The sequence below is a fragment of the Hylobates moloch genome, unplaced genomic scaffold, assembly GCF_009828535.3.
Source record: "Hylobates moloch isolate HMO894 unplaced genomic scaffold, HMol_V3 SCAFFOLD_13, whole genome shotgun sequence".
Lineage (NCBI taxonomy): Eukaryota > Metazoa > Chordata > Mammalia > Primates > Hylobatidae > Hylobates > Hylobates moloch.
In genome coordinates, this window is record NW_026652288.1 from 31,118,838 (window position 1) to 31,144,826 (window position 25,989).

At 44.0% G+C, this 25,989-nt stretch overlaps 1 protein-coding gene across 1 annotated transcript in view; it reads right to left on the reverse strand.

Moving 5' to 3' along the window:
- XDH (xanthine dehydrogenase) overlaps positions 1–25,989 on the reverse strand; it is a 79,599-nt gene that overhangs the window by 24,197 nt on the left and 29,413 nt on the right. Inside the window, exons 10-24 of the mRNA XM_032172121.2 lie at positions 24,225–24,317; positions 23,478–23,629; positions 22,158–22,251; positions 20,393–20,502; positions 17,399–17,583; positions 15,726–15,900; positions 14,226–14,309; positions 12,586–12,755; positions 10,699–10,822; positions 8,875–8,994; positions 8,303–8,399; positions 7,160–7,284; positions 6,264–6,397; positions 5,745–5,832; positions 4,443–4,529 (exon numbers count right to left, since the gene is read on the reverse strand). Of these exons, the coding sequence (XP_032028012.1) occupies positions 4,443–4,529; positions 5,745–5,832; positions 6,264–6,397; positions 7,160–7,284; positions 8,303–8,399; positions 8,875–8,994; positions 10,699–10,822; positions 12,586–12,755; positions 14,226–14,309; positions 15,726–15,900; positions 17,399–17,583; positions 20,393–20,502; positions 22,158–22,251; positions 23,478–23,629; positions 24,225–24,317 (1,838 nt within the window). The remainder of the gene's footprint in view (positions 1–4,442; positions 4,530–5,744; positions 5,833–6,263; positions 6,398–7,159; positions 7,285–8,302; positions 8,400–8,874; positions 8,995–10,698; positions 10,823–12,585; positions 12,756–14,225; positions 14,310–15,725; positions 15,901–17,398; positions 17,584–20,392; positions 20,503–22,157; positions 22,252–23,477; positions 23,630–24,224; positions 24,318–25,989) is intronic.

Below are 25,989 nucleotides of genomic sequence, written 5' to 3' on the forward strand. Positions count from 1 at the left end.
ACAATGACAGAGTGAGATTTCTTTGATTCCAATTTTATAAGGTGTGGTGGGGAATTGAGAGGAGATATTGGGGAAGACTGGCTGTGTGCGCTGAGTTAGAGTTGGGAATGTGGCTCAAATTAATCAATACTCAGATTAGGATATTTTTTAGAAAATTTTAAATGTGTCCTAAATTGTGGCATATTGTAGAGGATATTAAGGAACAATGATTCATTAGCCCTAAACACAATTTAATGAGTGCCATCAATGGGCATAAAAAATAAGCAGGGATGGGGGATGGTGAGGCAAAATGAGGTGAAAGACAAAATGGTAAGTGGAAAATATGCCTGAGCATTGGAGAATGTGAAAAGGCCACCAGAGAAACTCCTTTAGTTATCACTCAGATGTGCTCTTCCCATTGGCTACCTGCTCCTGATCACCCAAACACCAATTTTAGAGCACAGGAGCAGTAACCCCCTTTATCTGCAATTTCACTTTCCGTAGTTTGTTAACCAAGGCAGCCTTGGTCCAAACATATTACGTGGAAAATTCCAGAAATAAACAATTCATGTTTTAAATCACAAGTCAGCCGGGCACGGTGGCTCATGCCTATAATCCCAGCACTTTGGGAGGCTGAGGCGGGTGGATCACCCAAGGTCAGGAGTTCAAGACCAGTCTGGCCAACATGGTGAAACTCCGTCTCTACTAAAAATACAAAAATTAGCTGGGCATGGTGGGGCGGTGCACCTGTAATCCCAGCTACTTGGGAGGCTGAGGCTGGAGAATCGCTTGAACCCAGGAGGCAGAGGTTGCAGTGAGCCAAGATTGCACCACTGCACTCCAGCCTGGATGACAGAGCAAGACTCCATCTCAAAACAAAAAATAAATAAAATAAAATAAATCATAAGCTGTCCTGAGTGATGAAATCTGATGATCTCCTGCTCTGTCCTGCCCAGGATGTGAATCATCCCTTTGTCCTGCTTATCCACACTGTATACTACCTGCCCCTTAGCCGCTTAGTAACCGCCTTGGTTGTCAGATTGAAAAAACATAGTCTGTAAAGGGTTCAGTACTATTTGAGGTTTCAGGCATCCACTAGGGTTCTTGGAATGTATCTCCTGCAGATAAGGGGAGACGACTGTATAACAAGGGGTTCAGTACTATCTGAGGTTTCAGGCATCCACTGGGAGTCTTGGAATGTACCTCTTCCAGATAAGGGGAGACTACTGTATTACATTTCAGCTTCCATAAAACTTTACTAATTTGGGTTAAGAACATGAGCCTGATTTAGTAAAAAGAATCCATAAATATTCAGAGGTATAGTTTTGTTTCATCAAGTAAAAAAAGAGCGACTAATTCCAACAGTTGAAGTAGTAACAAGTAAAGGCTTCACCAGGCTTGCCTTGATGAAGAGTTAAGACATATTTTTAGGTCAACAGCACAAAATTGTTGAATAACTTGTATGCTACAAATATGCTGCTTCCACTCATCAAAACAACCCAACAGTCTTTACTATTCCAACTTGCTGAGAACCATGTCAGATGTTGCCTTCAAGAATGAAATGTTTCTCAAAACTGTTCTATCAAATGTAGTAGCTATTGGACATAAAACAGGTAATTTATTTCAGACTTTAGCCAGTTTTCATGAAGTATTTATCTCCAGCTTCAGTTTATTCCAACATTAATTTATGAAAGGACAGTTATTAAAATCAGCCATTTCTCAGACTGTAACTTTGAAATCATAAGAAATGGACAATTAAGCTCACTAGTCAAAATCTTGATTCAAGTGATGATCCAATAGCTTATAAATGTCTTCAGTAAACTGAGCTTTGAGGCAGAACAAAAAACAGAAAAATCTAAAACCTCTCTATCTCAAGCACCAATAATGGAGGCTAAGCAATTATACCTACAAATCCTTAATGACAGGTCTCTCCTAATGAAAAATCCTGAGATTTAAGCACTGTGACTTACAGAAGGCAGATTGGCTTAATGAGGAAATTCACTTTCAATAAAAAGACAATCAGCAATATTTTATTTTGGGCACTTAGCATTTCACAGATCCTCAATATGTTTTGAGGCAGGTCAAATATTAACAGTGTATTTTACAAACAAAACTCAAGCATGTGTTTCGTTACTTGTCCCAGACCGCAGAAGCAGTTCTATCATGGTCAGGAATAACACGGTCTCTCTGATCTTTCAGATTAATCTTTCATGTGTAAATTTAATGGTAATCACTTGCAAATATTCATGAAAAAAACAAAAGACTAGATATAGAAATTCTACTATGGGATATTTTAAACTTCTTAAATTTAACCTGTAATGAGAATATACTTGCTCTCATTACAAATATATATATATATAAAACTGATCTTTACAATTACAAATGAGCACAGGACTGACTATGTTGCTTTTTTGCCTTTTGGGGTGAGTAGAGCAGGAAGAAAATCAGCAAGCTTTCCTCTGAGCACTAGGCAGCCTTTAACTGAAGGTGCTATGTTCAAGGCACCATTGACTATGATTTGGGATCATAGGAGAGCAGGTATACTAGTTGAACCAGGATTCAGAAAAGATGTCTGGATCCAAAAAGGGGAGGCTCTCTGCGAGCCATGGATGAAGAGAAAAACAATAACATCTCAAGCTACTGATCCTGAGTATCATACTACGGCATTAAAACTACTTGTGAGAAGAGCTCCTACGAGAGCAGTAAGCTTGTCCCAATAAAGTCTATTAAAGTTCTTACTAACTGGATAAGCCACAAGTAAAACTAAATTGGTATTTTATTAAAGTGACATCTATAGAAGCAAATATCTAAACATTTTTAATATGAGTAAGTTTTACCTGTCATGTAAATTCCTCTCATTGTCACAAGCCTAATTCAATTAGCTCATCATAATTCCTAAAATAATTTACTAAAATTCAGCTCATCTTGACATAGGTTCTTGAGCCAGTATTCCAAACTGTTTCATTATAAAGTTCCTTTTATTTAAACAATTGTAGAATATTAGTAATAATAAAGCCCACCTCTCCCAGTGCCTGCCGGGCCACCTCCACCCATGAAAATGCGATCATTTCTTAAAATATTAAGCTCACCACAGATTCAGCAATTCTATTCCTAGGAATCTACTCAAGAGAAATAAAAATACATGTCTACGTAAGACTAGTATGAGAGTGTTCAGAGCAGTATTATGCATAAAAGCAAAAAACTGGAAACAACACAAATGTTCATCAAGTGATGAATGGGAAACAACATATGGTGTATCCCTATGATGGAATATTATTCATCAATAAACGGGAGTGATGTAGTGATACATGCTATAATATAGATGGGCCAGATGCGGTGGTTCGCACCTGTAATCCCAGCACTTTGGGAGGCTGAGGAGGGCTGATCACTTGAAGTCAGGAGTTCGAGACCAGCCTGGTCAACATGGTGAAACCCTGTCTCTACTAAAAATACAAAAATTAGCCAGGCATAGGGGTGCATGCCTGTAATCCCAGCTACTTGAGAGGCTGAGGTAGGAGAATCGCTTGAACTTGGAGGCAGAGGTTGCAGTGAGCCAAGATCGTGCCACTGCACTCCAGCCTGGGCCACAGAGCGAGACTCTGTCTCAAAAGAAAGAATAATAATAAAAACGTAGATGAACCTACAAAACATTATTCTGAGAGAAAGACGCCAAACAGAAAAAACTACATAGTGTATGGTTCTATAAAATGACTTGACTACAAGACGGAAAGTAGATTAATGATGACCTGGGCCTATGGAATGATAATGGGAGTGACTACAAATGATGCGAGAGATCATTCTGGGGTGATGGGAGTTCAAACACTGGATTGTGACAGTGGTCTAACAACTCTTGAAATTTACTAACAACCATTAAATTATATACTTCAAATGGACTAACTTTATGGTATGTAAATTATACTTCAATGAAACCATTTTTTAAAAAGCAATTCGAATTATTTAAAATTAAAACATCACAGAAATGTGTAACAGAGAAAATGACAGTGTGTACCCCTCTCAATACCATTCCAATCATTGTTAATAATTTGGTCATCACTGCTAACAGTTTGGTATATGTTCCTTCAGACACTTTTCCATGCATGTTATATATCGTAATATATATTATTATTAGTTTATATGTTAGTGTGTGTGTATATATATATATTACTATTCCATGCATATATACACACACACAATGCCACCACACTATACATAAAACATTGTAACTAACTTTGCTAGCTTGGCAAATTATCTTGAACAGGAAGAATGGGTTTTTAACCAGAGAAATAATATGATCATCATTGTGCTATAGAGATTAATCAAGGATGGGAAACCCGAAAGTGGGGACCCATTAGGAGACTACTGCAACAGTAGCAAGCAGGGACTGGGGAGGCCTGTGCCTGTGTGGGAACAGGCTGACCTTGAAGTCAGCTCTGGGTGCAGGGGCAGCTGCAGGTCCTACTCACACTCTGAGAGAGATCCTGGGTGTTCCCCACATTGCTGAAGTGATCCACCTCAAGAGCCACAACCGTCCCAGTCTTCATGAAGCCAACCTGATAAAAGGAGAAAGGAGAGTGATTTATCATAAGTCCCCTTTCCCCCACCTCTCTGTCTCTCTCTGATCCTCCCTCCTACTTATGCCACCTAGAGGAAATAAACAGAACACCACATCATCCCATGAAAAAAAGGTGACCTACAGAAGTCACCAGAAGGTAACAAGTGAAGAAGAGAGGAACTGACCTCTCCCCAGTGGCACACACTTGGCTCCCCACCCCTGGAAGCCCTTGTCCCCACACCCCCTCTTCCTGCTACGGGCACCTGGCTTCTGGTCTAGGAGGGGAGTAAGGAGGTTGGAAAGAGAAGGTTGGTCACGATAGGGCAGGGAGGGGAGCGCAGGGAAGAGAAACTAGGAAAGATACCAGACTGTCTCCTCACAGATTTTGGTCAGAAGACAAAAAAAGTTGCATTTCACAGGAGCACACAAATCCTTGACCTTATGTACACTGTTAAAATACCCTTTACAGGCTGTTTTACACACACGGAAACTGGGACGCCAAAAGATCAAGGAACTCTCTTCAGGCCCACAAGAATTTGGGGCTAAGAGAAATATAATCCCTTGTTGGGAGTTAAATCATGAAACAAACTCAGAATAGGTCAAAGGCCATGTTCAAGGCCAATTCATGGAGAGAGGGCTCCCAGGTTTCTAGACCCAGGCGGAGCCCCGTAAGGCTTTGCTGATGTGTACAGGGAAAGGGTGCATTGGTCATCCACAGAAACCCAGAAGAGGGACTGTCCCAGAGAGAAGTGTGGACAGTGTCCAGCCATGGTCTGGAAAAGCACATGGCCATCCTAACATCTTGGGCCTGTCCAGGCCCCTGGGAAGTTTTATTTCTCACAGTAAATTACTAAGCTGTCATTCCAATTTTTACATTCAGGCCTGTGATCATGTTAATGTTGGGCTACCAAGCACGATGGGTTTACCCTGAGTCTGCTGGTGAATCATGTCTCTGAGCCTGACCCGACTCAGAACACAGCAAATCCACAGTAGTCACGAATGCCACCCCTGGGAGATGGGATGCCAGCCTCCCTCAGCACTACCTTTCAGTGTTGCTGTTAGCCTATTTGAATTTCTCTTCTTGCTATATCTTATTTGAACTTCTACAGATAGGCAAAAAGTAAGAGTGCAGCTGAGGATGCCTGGACATTCGGTCCCAGGTTTCCTCAAAAAATGGCACATCCCACCCCAGCACAGCCCCAACATCTAGAACCTTGTATCTGGCCAGGAAGGGATGTCTGCCGCCAGTTATCAGCATGTCCTCATCACGGTCCAGCATGCAGCGCACAGGACGGCCGGTCCTGGGGGTTACCGACAGTGTTAGAAGCCTGTGAGCCTTCAACAGCAGCTCAGCCCTGCAAGTCTCAGAATAAAAACAGCTGGGAAGCCATCTTTTCCACCTGCATGCTGAGCAGACCTGTACGGGGCTGCTTTGCCATCTAGGCACTGTGCTAGCCAAGGTGGAGAATATAAGGACGTGAGGTATGTGCTTTCCTTCGGAGAGCTCACAGCCAGTAGGAGAGATCAGACGTGGATACCTGTGCCAGACCACAATGGAACAGGTGATGTTACCCTCCCACTATGCCCAAGCATTCTAAAAACAGAGGGCTGTGAGAATTCAAAGCAGGGGGAAACTAATTCTAACAGGGGCAAGTCCCGAAAACCTTCCTGGCAGAGGCAGCCTTATTCTTCTTCCCAGAGCCAGACGGGAGAAACAGGCTTTGGAACTCACTTATATGCAGCCAGGGCCACCGCTGTGGACACCACAGTGCTCCGGGTCTCCTTCCCTCCAAAGCCTCCTCCCATTCTCTTCACTCGAACCACAATCCGGTTTGCTGGAACCCCCAACATTTTTGCAACAAAGCTCTATGGGTGAAAGACAGAACATTCGCACTGAATGCGTTACCAGAACTTACTTCAGGCCTGAGGCAGAGCCTGTCCAATATGCATGGACCTAATTACTGCTGTGAATTCTGAAATTCCTTGATTCAAAATCCCCATGCAGCCTTGTGGTTAGTGATGCTGGGGCCTGCCAGACTGAATTCAGGCATTGGCTTTTAACCAGAGGGCAAGCAGTTGGTCACAGAATACTTTTAGAAACTTATTCTGTCTGACCAGGTGACCAGCGACTGGTAGATCATGAGAGAAGGACCAGCTGCCAAAAACACTGGCAACCACTGTCACATTACAGGCAGTAGAGAAACAAAGAATATTTGAGCTGCTGTAGATAATTTAGTGGTCCCTGTGGCTATGACTTAATCCAACACCTTCATTTTACATATGAGGAAACTGAGGCAGGATATGACTTGACCAAGGCCATAGGCACTGAAATGATAACAGCCAACATGTACCAAACTCTAGTTTAAATATTAAAACTCATCTAATAATTATGACAATCCACCCAGGCCCCATTTTATAGATGAGAAAACTGAGGCTGAGAAAGGTTATGGAACAAGGTCAGTGATACCAGCTTGTTGGTGACAGAGTCTGGCTCCAGGACTATGACACTCGAGTACCCTCTGGACAAGCCCACATCTCCCTCTTCCCATTTCCCACATGGCCCTCCTGGTTTGCTAGGAGCTCCCTGCTACCATGACAGCCCCTTGAGCTGACCCAAAAGACATCTACCTGGGTCTTCATGGTGTTCTGTGTAGACACAAAGAGCTCCATCTCCCCTGCCTCGCCTTTTGGAACAGCAATGGTGCAGTGAGTCTCCAAGTAGAAGTGTTCTTGGCCACCAATGTATATCTCCCCTGGGGAAGCAGTGAGATCCCTCACAGTGAGCCCGATGCTGCAGAAGGGGCCAGCTTGCCTAAGGAGAGAGTATACTCTGCCAAGTGGCCTGGGCAGGAAGCAACTGATCACAGGGCTACCTGAGGGGTAACCTCAAGGTTTCCCACTTGGGGTGGAAAAGGATCCCAAAGTCTTAGCTATCTGGGAGCTGAACGCTCCAGCCTTATCCCCCACCCCCACAACAAGGAAAGAACGACACTGAAATGCATCCAGTCCAAAGTTCTCTTCTCACTGCAGCTTATGGAAATCAAGGATTTCAAAAACTGTCATTGTAAAATTTTGGAAAAAGTAAAGCAGGGATTAATAGATGTGATTGAAACACTGAAAACCAGAGCATGTTTCAGAACCTAAGCTACCAGGCCTGGTGGAGAGTTGGCTTCATACCAGGCTTGGTGGAGAGTTGGCTTCATAGTGACTGCAAAGCACAACAGCCAATGTAAAAAACAATTCCAAAAGAGGTAGTCAGCTGTGTTGTCCTGGGGTGGATTTGATTTCACAATGTCAGAGACAATGAAAGCAATGGATTTGATTTCACAGTGTCAGAGACAGAAGTGGAGGGAGAGCAGGGCAAAGGGAAGAGGAGGGAGGATGCTAGTCGAAGATGGGTAAGGACTGCCTTCAGGTAGGGGGAGGATGAGCATTTATGCGGTTAGAGGCCTGGCAGACCTAAGGCTGTCAGGCATATGTGGCTGTTATGATCCCTAGATGGTCTTCCAGATCAGAATATTCTAGAATCTCTCTAGAATCATTAGGTCCAGCCTAGAGACGGGAGCGTAGAGATTAAGATAACTGAAGCTCTTTCCCAGCCAACTGTCTACTATTTTGCTACAAACGTAGCAAAGTGTAGTAACAGAGGGAATCTTCTGTTAGGAAATGTCTGGAAATCACTTCCCTGCTTCAGAGTTCAATGCATATCTCTTGAATTTAATTTGCAAACCAGGGCCACCCCATTCCCACTGCGCCATGGAGCGGCTCTACCTGACACAACATTATCTGCTTCGGAAAACCCCTTCTTGAGATCCCCTTTCTCAATCTTCAGCTCAGGTCCATAAAAGGAGTTGTTCTTTATAGCATCCTGAGGATCACAAATAAGTTTCAGAAATGTGGCTTTTAGCAGGGAGGGAAAGATGGGTTCTGATTTAGGGGAAGAGAAGCTCTCTGAATTGTTGACTCTCTCTTTCCATAAATGAATCTCTATATGCTTCATTTGAAGTAAGCTCTACTGTAGCCCAGGGAATCATATTCCTCCATTTCCTCAGCTGTAGGTGGACAACCCTGGACCTTGAGGAAAAGCAAAGAATACCACAAGGACCAGATGGAGGTAAAATTTTGGGAAGGAGGAACTCAGTTTGGCTGTTGTTAGTGGACTGGGCCTAAGATCATAAAGGGGAAGGTTTCATGGACCCCTAATCCCAGGGTTGAAAGGGATTTAAAAATCCATCTAGTCAAATCCCTACCTGCTGCTCAAATCCTCTCTAGGGGATCCTAATAAATGCACATCCAGGGATGGGGAGCTCACTCCTCTACACAAGCAGCCCATTCTCAGTTACCTCAATTGTGATAATGGCTGGTAGTTCTTCATAGATGATTTTCACCCCTTGGGCAGCTCTCTGTGTGTGTTCCGGGGTGTCAGCAACCACAGCACCAATGATATGCCCAACACAAGTAACCTAGTAGCAGAGACAGACTGTTAAAGAGTGCAACCAGGCTCATGGTGAAACAAATTATTTTTGGATTGTTCAAAAAGCCAAAAGAAGTCCCTGCCCTCACAATCAAAGCACATTTTAGGAATGCCCTGGGGCCTCTTAATTTCCTCATCCTACTGATTGAGGATCCCTAGGATCAAGATGACAAACACATTTCATCTCAAGGGCCAATTCTGAGTATTTAGTACTGGCAGACTATTGAGAAGCTGAACCAGATAGAATGTGGCAATTGATTACTTGTTTGCCATGAGCAGAAAGGGGGATATGGTACCAGGAAGTGCATTTGTCAATTCAGATTCACTCCAACACCATTGGTCTTCCTATGGAGACTCAGAAGGCAAGGCCACATTTGGCTAGTTACTATTAACAAATCATGACTAATCTTAGGCCCTGACCCCCAGTTTTGTTTTCTTTTCACCACACCACTCTCTTTTATGTTCTATTTCCCAGATTTATACCAAAAGCTTCTCAAATCCTGTAAAGGCTGTAAGCATCAATATAAGGCCTGTGAGACATATACTTATAAGACATGATACTTTTTTTTAAGTATCATGTCTTATACTCCACCTAATACCCAAAAGCAGTAGCTCTCAAATGCTGGTTCTTAGACTTGATGACCCATAAAAAGATTTTTAAAAATTTATATGCTAATGATTGTTGTTTTATTTTATTTAATAATTCAGTTTCATAAAAGCTTAATGGATCTCCTTCAGAGATAATTTTCATCCAACATCCCCAAAAAAGTAAACAATAAAAATTTTTTGTCCAACACATCACTTTAGAAGACGAGGTTTCTGACAATAGGAACCAACAATTAGCATGCATGTCTCTGACAATTATCTCTTGTGGCCCAAATAAGCTATTGACTTGGTTGGTTAGTGCAATGGTGGTTAAATCTGGCTGTTGGTTAGTGCAATGGTGGTTAAATCTGGCTGGCTTTCACTAGCCATAACGCTAGCACTGCTTTGAGAAGCTCTTAAAGTATGTAAAGCAATTTGTTCTTCTATGAAATGCTCTCCTCATGGAGTCCTTGTTCTCATATTTTTAGTTTTTTGTTCTCTCCCTCACTTTTACATCAATAAGAAGATGAATTCACTCTTCAGAATACCCATTCATGTCTAATTTGCAACATTTGATGTCCATTGGAATTACAAAATGACTGTCAAGAACTATCCTATGAGTAAAATATAAGGACTTTCGTAGCAGCTGCCTTAAACATTTGAAAAATTTTGTTTGTTGTTGCAGAATTCCATATAGTTGAAATCAATAGATAAACTTTCATGTAAGTGAATTACCAATTCATGTAGTGGTGGTATCGTGATTTCTAACTAACTGTTTATTAAATGTATTCTTATTTTATTTTAATTAAGGAGCTTACTGTTGTCCCTTAAGAACCCAATTGTTAGTTCAAAAGCAATCACCAGCCTTGTTTTACTGCCACTTTGGCACAGAGACATCCTACCGTGTACGAACAGCAGCCATCAATTCAATAAACAAATAACATATTCTATCCCTTTTTGGATTGTCCTGAATATGGGCCGACTGGATGATGGCCACAATCCATGCAAATGTATAACCTTTCCAGATCAGGAGTCTGGAGCAATGTACACAAATTAAAACTTCAATACTTATTCAATTTACTTCATATAAAAAAAATCCAAGACCTACCTTCTCCTTCGCAAAGACCATCTCATCATTACAAATTCCAGTTATGTTACTCCCAGGAACATCATCAGCGGAAATGAAACAAACAAACCCTGGCACCTTCTTAGCTTCTGATGTATCTATGGACCTGCAAGAATGAGTGGTGTGAGGGGCCAGGGCAGCAGGCTGGAGCAGGGGACCCATCACCTGGTTGGACAACCCTGTTCTTATTTTGATTGGCTTGGCTCTATCCTAATTCCTCAATTCTCTGCTTCTTTTCTATTAGATTCTAATTCAATTATATTCTATTCTGCAAATGTCAATTAAATCCTCACCATGTTCAGGCCACTATGCTGAATGTTGCTGGGGTTATAAAGTGAATAAGCCATCCAGGCACAGTGACTCACACCTTTAATCCCAGCACCTTGGCAGGTCAAGGTGGGAGGATCACTTGAGCCCAGGAGTTTAAGACCAGCCTGGGCAACATAGCAAGATCCTGTCTACATTTAAAAATAAATAAAGTGAATAAGGCAGGCCAGGCCTCTTTGGACCTTACATGATGCCCTGTCTGGTCTCCAAGTACAAGCAAGCCATATCAGAACAAACAGCACTTACTTTGAAGAGCTCTGGCTCACGCACGCATCTCACCTAACTCCCTTCCAAAATCAGCACGTGGAGCCCTGCTGTGCCATTGATCCAATGGCCCTGAACAGCTTCATAAAGCTGGATTTCTCTCCCCACATTCATGGTGCTATCCCAGCACGACAGGGCATCCTACCATAATTAGGCAACCTCAAAGGGAGGTTTAATCGATGAACCTCAAAGGGAGAATGCCTGAATATATGATCAAGGATAACAGTCTCAACTATGTACTCATCACACTGGCACATGCCCCCACAGGGAAATAGGGCAACACATTTCAGGGAAAGGTATGGAAACTGCCCTGAAGTACTAACCATCTTCCAAATGCTTAATCCTCACAAGAAACCCTGAAAGTACTTATCCTAATTCCCATTTTATGTTTGGGGAAACTCAAACTCAAGGAAGTTAGGTAGTTTGTCCAAAGTCACTAAGCCAGAAAGCAGCGTGACTGGGATTATTGGAACTGAAAGTTAGGAGGGTTAAGCTCTGTCCTGCCACACCCACTTCCAAGTGTGTGCAGCCCGGGAAGGCCCCAATTGTTGCAGTTATGACAATGTCAACCCCCTCATCCTCTTCCATCCATTCACACATTGCTTGGATGGAGGTGATTTGAGTGTAGACAATGTGGGTTATGGTATTGTCAATATGGGCTCAGGACAAGGAACAAAAGGGAAAGAATGTATCCTATAGCTGGAAACCATAGGAACTTAAACACGTTTTTTTGTTTTCAGGGACCTGGACAAGTTTATTTATCTGTTGGATTTCAGCTGTGCCTGGTTCACCATTCCTGGAGGGAGCCCGTCTCCAAACTAGGAGCAGCAGCAGAGAAAAGACCAATGACAAGGAAACCTGATTCCTAGTCCACGCAGTGGGCCCAAGGAAGGGCTTTTCCTAGCTGATCTGCTCAGCAGGCTATGTGTCTAACGCCCACCAGGAAGTGAAGTTCATGCTCTCTGGCTTGAACATCCTGAGGCAGCACAACATAGTTGCTCACGTTGCTTGGCTTCAAATTCCAACTCTGCCACTTACCAACTGTGTGGCCTGGGGCAAGTAACATACCCTGCTTGTGCCTTAGTTTCCTCATCTGGAACAGAGAGATAATAATAGGACCTGCCTATAAGGTCTTCCCCTCTCTCTAGCCTGGGAGGTCCTGGAGGCACCTCATTATCTTTGCATCTCCATGGCCTAGCAGGGTGAGAGAAGTCTCCTGGGTACTGCCAGTGGCCCCCTCACAGCATTCCACCAGCTCCTCCTGGCGGTGACACTCACTTGATCTTGGCGTGGGCCCGGGTGCTGGTGACCAGCCGGAGAGACAGCTCATTCTCGTAGCGAGGAATATCGTCACAGTACACGGCCTCACCAGAGGCCTGCATGTTCGCTGCCAGGTGGGGCAGGGGCCGGCCCACCATGTCCTCCTCAGACTGACCCTTGGGCACCTCCTGGAATGACAGGGTCATCAATCAGGGTGAGCTGCCAAGGACACTGCCCCTCTACAGGCCCAGGGGACACTGGTGAGCTTCAGGCTACATGGCAAAGCACACCGAGGGGTAAGAATAAAGAATTCAGAGGGGCTTGGGGCAAAGGGAACAGGAAGGTGCATAAGTGATGGCAAGGGTGGTCCTAGTGTTGTTATACAAAAGAACAACAAGAAAAAGAAGAACCTACATTTCCACTAATTGGGGATTGGGTAAATAAATTATTCAGCCCCATATAACACAATAGTATGCAACCATTAAAACATACTTTTGAAGAACTTTAATTAGAAAGATTGTTCATGCAAGCATAAAAACATGACACAAAACATTTGTGTTTGTGTTTGACGATAATTCAAATTATGTAGGAAAAGATAATATATGCTATAAATATAGTATATATATGTCCATATACGCATAGAAATAATGAAAAGAATTAAACAAAAATATAATAATAATTTGCTCTTGGAGGTAGAATTGTTGGTGATTTTTATTTTCTTCTTTATGCTTTTCTGTATTTTCTAAAATGTTTTAAATTATTGATTTTATAATAAAGTTCTGTTTTTGTTTTACAAAGTAATCATAACAATGGCTAATGTTCATTGAGTGTTTCACCATATCCCAGGGACCATCTAAGCAATTTACTTTTATTAACACGTTTAATCCTCAAAACCATCTTATGAAACAGGTATGTGATTATCCACATTTGCAGGTGGGTATAATTAACTTGCTTAAGAGGCACACAAGAGGATAAATAAGTTGTTCAAGGTTGCACAATTTTGAAATGGCAGAGTGTGGATACAAATTCAGGCAGTCAAGCACCAGAGTTCATGCTTGGGACAACTACACTCCAGTGTGCAGGGGCAGTAAACTGTGGCCTGGGGGCCAACACAGGCCCACTGCCTGTTTTTATAAATGAAGTTTTATTGGAAGGCAACACAATCATTCATTCCTGTTTTGCCTGTGGCTGCTTTTGTGCTACAATGACAGAGTTGAGAAGTTGCAATAGAAACAATCTGGCCCACAAAATCTAAAATGTTTTCAGGAAAAGTTTGCTGACCCTTTATGTAGCACCTCTCAAAAAGCTGGAGTAGATAGATGGTTTGTTTGTTTGTTTGTTTGTTTGTTTGTTTGTTTTAGCATGCTCAAGAAGACTTCTGGCTTTGCACATTATCCATCACGTAAAAAAAAAATTTGTAAGGAAGAGATGCAGCTAAGAGTTTAATCCCAAAGAGAGAAATTTAGGCAAACAAGGGAGAAATAGTGACATTAACATCTATAAGGTTCCCATTTTCTTCACTGGATATTTACGCACAAGAGTAAGGAGCTTTATGCACCTATATACAATTCAAGTTAGTCATTAGCCGATGGTCAGCCACTAGCCAACTCGTGGCCTGCAAAGTCCCCTGATATTAGCCATACACTGACTGTACTCACTTGGAAGAGCTGGACATTGGCTGGGGGGTCTTTCTGAAAGAGTAAAGTTGCACTGGCGAAAGTGGGGTCCAGTTTACCACACTTCTGTGGAGACAAGATAACAGAGGTGATCAGGATTATATTTCAGTCACTGATCCCTTCCTTGGTTGTCCATAAAAATGACCAAACTGATAACTGATCCCCTTGTCTCTTTACTTCATGCCCCCTTTGAGTGCTGGCCGGATCTCTCAGCATCCAAACGTGGGCTCCGAGAGCTCAGAATTAAAGAGCAGCCTCAGCTTCACTGCTAGCCCCCCAGTGTGCCCTGTAGGCTGAATGGTCTGTACTTTCTCCAACACCCCAAACTCTTTCCCTCCTTCTTGCATTTATGCCTGCTGCTGTCTCTGTTGGGAATATCCTTCTCCTCCAGCCTTCCTGGAAAAACCTTCCCTGCCCTCCTCAATTCCATGGGAAGCATTCAGTGATACAGAAAATGTTCACAATATAATCCCAATGGAAGCACAGAGGGATTTAAAGCTCTATATGCAGCGTGGTCCCAAGTCTACTTAGAAAATAATATATCCACATCAAAAGATAGGAAGATGACAGATATTGATAGATGGATGGAAGGACAGACAGAAACAGAGAGAGAGATGGGGAAGACAAACAGTATGACAGATAGATGGACAGATAAATTCAGGAAAAAAGATCAGAGAAAATAACCAAAATACTTAGCAGTGGTTTTCTCTGGGATTTGCGAGTAAGAGTAATTTTAGGTTTTCTTTATCCAATCCTGTATTTTTAAAGTTTTTTTTTTTTTAAGAGGGATTTATCTCTGCTATCCCTGCATCAGTGACATCTTCTCCGCTTTGGTATCCTTCCACACTCCACCTCCGCAGTTGTCTCCCAAGTGCGGCCTTTATTGTCCATGTTCTCCCTGACACTGAGCTGCCCCCTAGCACCTCATGCAACCTGGCGTAGGACAGGCGCAAAATAAATCTTGGTGAACAAATCTCAGGAGTGGGGCCCCACCTCACCCTGCACTCTCTCTTGAGGGCACATCCTATGCATTCCACAGCCTCCTGGCTATTGCAGCCCCACCTGACATTCCCATTCCACCCTACGTACTCATCACACTCTGCATTCCCTTTTTTTTCTCTCTTTCTTTTTTTTTTTTTTTTTTTTTTTGAGACAGAGTTTCGCTCTTGTAGCCCAGGCTGGAGTGCAATGGCATGATCTCAGCTCACTGCAACCTCCACCTCCCAAGTTCAAGCGATTCTCCTGCCTCAGCTTCCCAAGTAGCTGAGATTACAGGGCAAGAACCTGTGTCCCCAAAGCCCAGCCCAGCTGCCTCTAAGCCAGCTGGTCACTCCCATTTCCGTGATTCTTGTGCTGTGACCCTGGTCCCTGCTATTCTGCCCTCAGATATCCAGAGGAGAGGAGCAAGTTTACTACCCAGACCAACTTCTTATATCCCCAAACATGCTACAGAGAGCCTGTGCCTGGCCAGGCCCCACTCACGTCTTCCAGGTTCTCTTGGCCCAGCTTCTGAAGGACTGTCAGGTAGAACTTGAAGAAGAAGCTGAGGGTGAGGGTGCGCCGGAAGTCCACCATGCCACCAGGGGCATCAGGAGGCAGATGTAGCTCCTCTGCCAGTCCTGCACACACGTCCTGCAGCAGCTCCTCCTTCCAGAGCCTGCCAGAGAGCAGGGCGTGGGACAGCGCTCCTGCCCAGCCCTCCAGACCCCTTTGTGTACAGCTGTATGCCCAGGGCCTCGGAGGTGTACAAAGCTTAGTTCAAAATTTGGCTTGGATACTTAGAGTTGGGTGACTTTAGGCAACTTAACCTCATCGAGCCTCTGTTTCCTGATCTTTAAAAATAGATACAATTTTAAAAGACCACCAAAATAATAACAGTTAAAATCTATCAAGTCTTCACAATATGCCAGGCAACATCTTAAGTGTTGTATATGAATTCTCACTTTTAATTTAAATTTTAAAATATAGTAAGGAAAATTCCTACACCCATTTACCAATGAGAAAACTGAGGCACAGGGAGGTTAAGAAACTTGACTTATGTTACCTATTTGGTAAATGACAAAGCCAGGAATTTTAGAACCAAGAAACCAAACTCCAAGTTAAGCTTTATTGATCCTATGTGGGTGCTGTAAGGGTTTCCTAGGATAATGCTAGTGAAGTGTTTGGTACAATTTCTGTTATATAATAACCATAGAAATAGTAATAGTAGTAGCAGTAGTACTAATCACTGCCATAGTGGTAGCAATAGTAGAAATAACAGAGCAGTAGTAGTAGCATCAGCATCAATACTACTAGTAATAATACTAGCAACAGCAATAATAGTTGCAGTAGTGGTAACAATATAGATAGTCGTAGTAGAAGTAGTAATAGTCATAGAAGCAGTTGTAATAGAATCAACAGCAACAGTAGTAATAATAGTAGCAACAGAATCAATGCCAAAAAGTAGCAGTCATAGCACCAGCAGCATCAATAACAGCAGTAATACTACTGTTAGTAGTAATAGTAGCAGCAGCAATACTAGTAGCAATAGTAATAGTAGTAGTAGCAGTAACAGTAGTAGTAGTAATTTCAGTAGCAATAATATTAGAAGCAGTAATGTTATTAGTAAAATACTAGTATAACAGCAGTAATAGTAGTAGTAGTACTAATAGAATAAGTAGTAGAAGAGGCAGCAGGAGTAGTAGCAATAGTAATAGTAATAACAGCAATAATACTAATCATAACAGTGACAGTAGGAATTGCAGCAGTGATCATAGCTGCAGTGATAGTAGTAGCAACAGTAGTCATAGTAATAGCAATAATGAGTAACAGTAGTAATTCTAGTAGTAGAAGCAGCTGGAGTAGTAGCAATCATAATATTAATTATAGTTGCAATAATAGTAACAATAGTAATAATAGTAGTAGCAGCAATGGTAATAACATAGCAGTGGCAACACTCCTAGCAGTAATACCAGTAGTAGTATTGGTAATAGTAGTAGCAACTGTGGTTATAGTAGAAGTAGAAGTGGTAGCAATAGTAACAGCAGTAGCAGTAGTTATGGTAGTAGTAGCAGTAATAGTAATACTATTGGTAGTCATAGTAGCAGCAGCAGTAACAATGATACTATTAGTAGCAGCAACATTAGCAGCAGTTTCATTCTGCTGTTAGCTCTTACTTGGAAAGCTGCCTCTGAGTGGTCTTGAGTGCTGAGATGGTTCTGTTGGCCATTCCACCATAGCAAAGGGCCAGCTCCTCTACCTCTGTGGTTCCTGGCTTGAATAAAACTCTCATGCCACTGGTTACCTTGGCAATGTCATCTTCTCTCCGGGAGGCCTGCTTGAATGCTGAGAAATACTCCCCCTAAAAGAGAACAGGAAGGTGCCTGTTTTCCACCTTGCTCTGCAGGGGCTGCAAATGGCAGACCCAAACCACAGAGCTATGAGGTGAGGTGAGGGGATAACACCATCACACATCAGTGGGTGAGCTGGCCCCAGGAATCAAAGATCAAACGTAACTGATTACCACCTGTTTAGGAGAGGTTCCAGATAACATTCCCAGAAGCTGAAAAAAAAAAAAAAAAAAAAAAAAAACAGTATTTCTCCCTGCTAGTCAGAAAAGCTGAGGGTCACGGACAAAGTAGAACTGGGTGGTCTCCATTGAACAACAGCTGCAGGGGAGGAAGGGTGCTTTCACAAAGCTCCTCAGAAACCCCTCATCCCCCTTACCTTCCCCACCCTGGTGCCCACTATCAGTGCCCACCCAGCCTCTCTGGGGACTGAGTCTGTTTGGCCTTTGGCATCCTCTGCTTGTGGCCTCCACAGTGCCCTCTCTAACCTGCCTCTCCCACCAGTCTGTTGGCATCGTTCAGAAATCTTGGTGAAAGAACCCGGGCACAGTGGCTCACGTCTGTAATCCCAGAGGCCTAGGCGGGAAGAGTACTTGAAGCCAAATGTTCAAGACCAGCCTAGGCAACATAGTGAGGCCCTATCTCTACAAAAAAAAAGAAAAAATTAGCCAGGTGTGGTGGTGCACACCTGTGGTCTCAGCTACTTGGGAGGGTGAAGTGGGAGGATCACTTGAGCCTGGGACATTGAGGCCGCAGTGAGCCGTGATCATGCCACTGCACTCCAGTGTGGGCCAGCAGGCAGAGTGAGATTCTGTCTCAAAAAAAAGAGAAGAAAGAAAGAAAGAGAGAGAGAGAGGAAAGAAAGAAAGAAAGAAAGAAAGAAAGAAAGAAAGAAAGAAAGAAAGGAAGGAAGGAAGGAAGGAGAAAGAAAGAAAGAAAGGCAAGCAAGAGAAGAAAGAAAAAAGAAAGAAAGAAAAAGAAAGAGAGAGAGAGAAAGAAAGAAAGAAAGAGAAAGAAAGAAAGAAGGAAGGAAGGAAGGAAGGAAGGAAGGAAAGAGAAAGAAAGAAAGGCAAGCAAGAGAAGAAAGAAAAAAGAAAGAAAAAGAAAGAGAGAGAAAGAAAGAAAAGAAAGAAAAGAAAGAAAGAAAGAAAGAAAGAAAGAAAGAAAGAGGGAAAATATCACTATCACACTATGCAACAATCACTGCCCTTGTGCTTTAAACACATTTTCCTTCCTGGGTTCGAGCCAGGATCTTTCTTTAAGGATAGGAGGAGAGCATGAACTACTTTCCAGGAAAGAGCCACCTGACTTCAAGCCCTTTCTGTGTCAGGTTCCTTTTGAGGTCTGTACTCACTCTGGCACCACAAATTCTGATGAACACCAAAATTAGCAGGTTTAGGGAGAGGAGATCTATTGGAAAAAGCACAATGAGGCCCACAGTTGAGGCCGCCAAATGGCCACAGGCTTTTCCCTGAAGAAGCCATGGAGCCCCTCTTGATGACGAAGCTAGCTCAGCTTGGATGTCAAGTGTGGCTCTGGGGCACTGAGCCCAGAGTTTGACCTATTTTCTGGAAGAGAGGTCCCAGGTGCTCACTCCCAGGACTGTGCCCATCCACGGGGACATTCTTGCTGGGGTACGGTGAACTGTCAGTGTCAGGTTGACAACATCCTTTCTTGAGAGTTTCCTAATTCTGGGTATTAAAATCTCCTTTCTTTTATGGAAGGATGTATTTTGTTAATGACCATACCTGGCAAATAAAAACTGAATAGAGCTACACCTATTTCCTCCCCCCTTTCATCACTCATAATTAAAAAAAAAAAGTTTACTGAGCTGTGAAATTCAAAACTCTGGGAATCACTGCTCAAAATGGTCTATACAGACAAGCTAGAAAACCATTACGAAACCACCTCAGGGATATAAATGCTCTAATTTAATTAGCTTTCTCATTAAGGAAGTCAAAATTACCAAGGGCAAAACATGCCTTAGAACACTCGCTAAAGCGCCGGCTGTGGGAAACCTTCACACTCTCTCTGACAGCGGCTCCCCAAGCCTCTCCCAGATGCCTTTTCTGACAGGCCCTTTTGGATGTGTTCTGAGCTGGTAGCTGCTATGAGAGGAAAGACCTACACCAGGTCAAGATATCACAGGGCCCAGGGAACAAACAGTAAGGCAGCCAGTGGTGCCCAGACCTGCCCCAACAGGCCAGAAGAGCCACTCATAAAGCAGGAATCCATCCACACCAATCCACAGCGAGGTCAGTGAAGCAACACCTCGTCAAGCCTAAGGTCAGAGTATGAGAGTCTGAGCCGCAGGCAGCTTCTTCATGCAGCACATGAACCCCACATTCTTTACCACGGGAAAGCAAATTTCCTCTGACATGGGCAGGAATCCTTGACAGCTAGATGTGTTCTTGGAATTCTGTTCTTAGCTGCTGGTCATCTCCACTGGCTTCTAGGCATCACCAGGAACCTTATGAATTGTTTATTTTCAGTCCTTACAATAAACCCTATAGTAAGTGACATGGTGCCCATTTTACAGATGAGGGAATTGGGGCTCAGAAAGGTGAAATGGCTCACTCAGGACCAAGTTTCTAGCTATCTGGTTCCACAGTCCATGCCATGTGGACTCCTATCCTGCAACTTCTCATTGTCCAGAAAGGAATATGGTTGGTTCAATAGAGGCAAAGTTCAGAGAGAAAAATCATCAATGTAAAGGTTGAGAGATGCTCAAGTTGGTCCCTGAGGCAGATTCTGATCTCTTTGTCTAGAGCCTGGCAATAGGATTCATTTGAGCAGAGCCTGGAGCCACTTCCAACATCTCACCTCCCTGCTGTAGGGGATCTCTATAGAGAGCAGTATCTCCTCCGGGCTCAGCAGGGTCTTTCTGTAGCCAGGGAAGAAGGTGTGGTCCATCCGGACAGTTCTCCTGGTGCCTGTACAGAAGCAAGATGAAGAGGAGCCAACGTGAGGGAAAGGCTGGGAACCCCATGGGGAGCAAAGGACAACCATCAGTGGGATTTTTCATGCTGGTCTCCAATGCCCACAGTCAGGGGGAATGACTGGCACAATTGGGGCCAAATCCTCCATCTGAAATCCTTAAACATCCTTAAGCAATGGTGTGCTGGTGAATAACAACCGGTTCTGTGTTGGGGGAAAAGCCCTGGTTTATAGCATTTGCCAATTTCTGTGGTGTAAATACTTCCAGTAGCCAATTTCAGGCCACCAAAGTTGCATCACCGAATGTGAAGCTGGGAGGAGGGCAGGAAAGAGTTAGCACAGCAACCCGGACTGCTCTCCTCTGTAGGGGTTGCTTACAAGCCTGGCCCTTGGGAACTTGTACTTCACAAGGGTTCCCAGTGCTCCATGATAGAGCAGCTCACTGTGCCTAAATTCTCTGTACAAACAGTAGTTTATGCTGAACCCCTGCTTTCCTTCTGGGAGTCTAGACTTTAGGCACATGCTAGTAGAGGCCGCCTATGTGACGAGCTCCCAAGAAAACCTCAGTCGCTGAGCCTCTAACAAGCTTTCCTGGTAGGCAAGGCATCACTTGTGTTGTCACGACTTATTGCTGGAGGAATTAAGCATGCACTGTGTGACTCCACTGGGAGAAGTCTCTGGAAGGTTGGACCTGGTTCCTCCAGACTTTGCTCCCATGTGTCTTTTCTCTTTGCTGATTTTGCATCCTCCTGCTATAATAAGTCATAGCCAGGAATATGACGGCATGCTGAATCCTCTCAGTGAATATCAGAGCCGGGGTGGTCTTGGGGACCCTCTGACAAGGCAGAGATGCACAGCAGCACATAATTGTAGAGCATTTCCACCGTACAGACGGAACAGATGCAAATCACTCAAGGAGCACTGATAACAGCAAAATGAAGTACTTAGGAAGTGATGAATTTTGAGTATTTATTCCTTTTATTTTGAATATAATTTAGTTCATTGTAATTTTATACAAATTTATTGTTATTTTTATTTTTTGAGACAGGGTCTCACTCTGTCACCCAGGCTGGAGTGCAGTGGTGAGATCTCGGCTCACTGCAACCTCCGCTTCCCAGGTTCAAGTGATTCTCCTGACTCAGCCTCTCTAGTAGCTGGGATTGAAGGTGCACACCACCACACCCGGCTAATTTTAGTGTTTTTAGTAGACATGGGGTTTCACCATGATGACCTGGCTGGTCTTGTACTCCTGAGCTCAAGTAATCCTCCAGCCTCAGCCTCTCAAAGTGCTGGGATTACAGGCATAAGCCACCACACTTGGCCTGATTTTTACTAATAATTGTGTTTCACAAATGGCTCACAGAATTCCTGAAGATACAACAGCAGGCTGTGGTGAGCCAGTGCATCCCAGCCGCAGTACCCCACTAGGTAAGGCATGCAGGTAGCAGTTCCTGCTGTGAATTCTCTACAAAAAAAGGTCCAGCTTTCCTGTCCCCCAAACCAGGTACATTCTCCTTGCTTCCCTGGATCCAAACCTTAGGGAAAGCTGGGTCACTGAACTTTGAGCTCTGTTTCTCCAGAAAATGACCTATCTGGTGAGACTTTTCTCCCCCAAGTCCTTCTTCCTGGACATCTGCTTCAGACAGCTCACCTCTGGACACAAGTGTCAGCTTGGCCCCACTGGCCATGAACAGGGGGTTGAGGTCGGAGATGGGGCTGGCAGTGATGATGTTCCCTCCAATGGACTAAAACAAGCAGAGAGCATGCAGTGAGAGCCCACCCCAGGAAACCCCTGCTCACGTAGCAGCCTCCTGAACACAGGGCAGCCGAGTGACACCTGCTGCAGGCAGACCCCTGAGGACCTGTGCCTACTGTAGTCACAATACCAGTACCGTGAGAACTTCGACATTCTGAAAAATGCGCAAAATTTGAAATCAGAACACTTGAGATTGGATCCCAACTCTAAAATTTTAGCAGGCAAGCCCCTTTAAGTGTGTTTGTTTGATTGATGATTTCACTCAACCTTTTCCCGAAAGGATTGAGGTGATTTATCACAGAGCCATATAGACTTAGTAAAATAGAAGATATAGATCAAGGAAAGAGAGGAGGAAGACTTAAGGTTGAACAATTTGCTCTACTGGGATCTGAACTTCCTGGTAACTTGGCAAAAAAGTGTAAGAAGAATCAGACACAGGGTTCTTATTATTAGAAAACAAGAAGAAAATCAGTTGCACAATGAAAATAAAATTCTTCCTGGAAATAGATTTTAGCAGAACTAGGGAACTTGGCAGAGTTTTTGAGTTTATGTTTCCTTATCTATAATCAGAAGTGACAGGTACTTGGGGTGGGGGCTGGGAGGAATAGGAGTAGGCTGTTTTGTTTTAATTTAAAAAAAAACAATTTAAAAATGGAAGAGATAGCTTTTCTTCCAACACCATAAAGTGTTGTGAAGAGCTTCCATTGGCATAGGGTGTTTGAATGCCACCATTTGCAAACTGGGAGTGTGGGGACTTGTCTGAAGGCTGACTGAATAATCAACAGGTGGATTCCTCCCTCTGATGGAGGGCTCTGTCTCTGGTTCTCCCTATAGCTCTGAAAGGAAATTCCCCTCTCAATTCTGACTTCTCCCTAGCATATCTCTTATTCACCTACTGTTTGGCTCAGCCAAGCTCAGGAAGGGGGAGGGAGGCAGGAAGCCTCATCTCTGCAACCACAGAATGAAGCCTATGAGTCGTGGAGTGCATTTCCCAGGGTACCCCACAGACCACCTTCATCAGAAGCACCTGAAGAGCTGGGCTATATACCAGACCCATATATCAGAATCTCTGAGGGTGGGGCCCAGGAATCTGCACTTGAACAAGCACTGCTCCTCCCAGGCAACTCTAAGCACCACACAGTGAGAGTCTGGCTGCCCTGCTTTCAGATGAAAGCTCCGTCCTACGGGCCTCACTTGCTTCTGACAGCAACTCACCGCCACAGACTTGACTTGCTTCCCAGCAAACCAACGCAGCTGCTCCAGGACCCCTCTGAACACCTCTGTCTTTTGGGCGGGAAGCTTAGCAACGGCATCCACCAGGGTTTTTTCCACAATGCTCAGGGGGCAAGCAGCTCCGAAGGAGATACCTGGGAACACACATTCGGAATCACAGAAATTCTTCCCACAGTTCAGAAGAGGCTTTCATGCACATTTCCTCTGAAGCTTTCCAGAAACCTGAGCAAGGCTGAATCAGGACTCACAGCTTTCCATGGATGAGGAAATTAGGGCCCAGAGTGGTTGAGTGACTTAACCAATGCCACACAGCTAATAAAAGAGCCAGTACTCAAGCTTGGGCCTCTTGGTCCTACAACCAATGCTCTTTCCTCTAAACCAGTAGTTCTCAACTCATTAAAATCAGAATCTCTGAAGGTGAAGTCCTAGAATTCTTTTCAAAAGCACTCAAGCACAATCCCCACCTCCCCACTCCTGCATTCTAATGTGTAGCCAGAATTGAGAAAAATGATTGAAGATCCCACAGCCTCTTGCCCACTGGCACCCTACCATGGATGTTTGTGCAATGAATGGGGTCTCCTCCCACCTTTCCCTGTGCAAGGTGGGCCCCAGGAGAAGCAGGGGGCAGCCAGAGCCGGTGGGGAGACCATCCTGACACCTGCCACCCACCTTGTAACCTATCCTCAGCCTCACAGCCCCTCCATAAGCTTGGAGTGAACCTCCCCTTACCGTCGGGTCCATGTTCTACCGAATTCAGCTCAGGGATCCAGGCTGGGCAGACAATCATAGGAAACAGCATATTCTTGAACTTCATCTCAATGCCTAGAGAGAAACAAGAAGCTGAAGTTGTAGGCCCATTGTTGTATCACCAGGGCAGGCCTTAGCAGTTTTCTCACCATTACACACAGGATATATGACATATCCACAATCATAATATGCTCCCTGGTGACTGTAGGTGTCTGGGAATAGGTAACTCAGTAGACCAGGGATGGGATTAGATGTAGTCTTTGGACTGTCAGCCCAAAACTAGGTCTTTCTTTCCCTCTCAAAAAACCTACCTGAATTCAAATGAAATGAGTTTGAATTCACTCTAGTGTGTGTGTGTGTGTATGTGTGTGTGTGCATTAGAAAACACAGGAAATTAAGGTATGTCAGGAACCCTTCTAAGCACTTTCCCTATTTTAGCTTATTTAATGCTCATAACAACCCTATGAGGTGCTATGATTTTTCTGTTTATAGATGAAGAAGCTAAGGCACAGAAAGGTTAAGTTTTTTGCCCTAATCGCACAGCTAAGAATAACCAAATTTCAGTACTGGAATGATTATTCGTGTTGGGGTATAATCGTAATAAAAACATGAAAGTTTAACATTAAAACAAAAAAAGGAAAATGGGAGGGAAAACTTCAAATCTGTCCTCCAGTTCCCAGTATCTGCCTGAGTTCTTCAAGTTGTCTGGCTTTGCGGGGCCACACCTCTGTGTGTGGTTTCTAGCCTTCCTGACTAAACGAGTCGGCAGCCTCTGTTAAACAAGTGCCCCTCTGTTCCTTAGATCCAGTTGGCTCAGCATCTCTCCCAGCCCTGCCAACAGTATATAGATGGAAAAGGTTAAAAAAAAAAATGCCTGTGACCTCCTTTCCCCCCAACCCCCCAGGGTGCTATTTAGGATTTCTGAAGGGGGCCCTAGGCTTTGAGGGCCCCCAGATTCCAGAATCTTCTAAACTCCCTTCAGAAATCCTAAATAGCACCTGAATACCAGCCCCTTTTGAATATCAGCTTCCAGGACAAAGAACACAGATTGAGACAATAAGTTCTATGTTGCTAAGGTTTTCTCTCTGTCTGCCTTCCCCCAATACCCTGCATTGACTGGAGGTGGCTATGCTATTGGGGTATGTATAAGAGAAGAGGGAGTGGCACAGACAGAACTGGTCTTTAGAAATCATTTCTAATTGTGGAGCTTAGGTAATCTTTGTAAATTCCTTTCTCTTGGAATCCAACTGGGCCCAGGACATTGGATGACTCATGGCAAGGAGCATACAAGTGTGAAATGATCCCCTTGAGGCTGGGATGGGGGACCACGTGAGCCCATGAGTTTGAGGTGAGCTGTGGCGGCATTGCACCACTGTATTTCAGCCTGGGCAACAGAGTGAGACCCTGTCTTTGAGGAAAAAAAAGAAGGACCTCCTAAGATTCCCCCAACCACCTTAAATCAAGCTACACCTGAGCTACATGAGCCATGAGTCCTGTTGAGCCATGGCCATCAAGATCACATTTCTTGAGGTGTGTCTCAGCCCACCCTGCTGCCTCAGTGTGTCACAAAACCACAGCTGGGGACTCCACTGTATGTATATGTGCTCACGAGGGCGGCGCCCATTCTGACTCCATCAGCACTGACCCAAGCCAGGCTCTCCTCTCTGTGGCTGAGGAGCCAACCAGAACTCAGGGCTTGGCAGCTTCTTCAGGAACCAGAGCCAGGACATGACTGCTTAGAAGGATG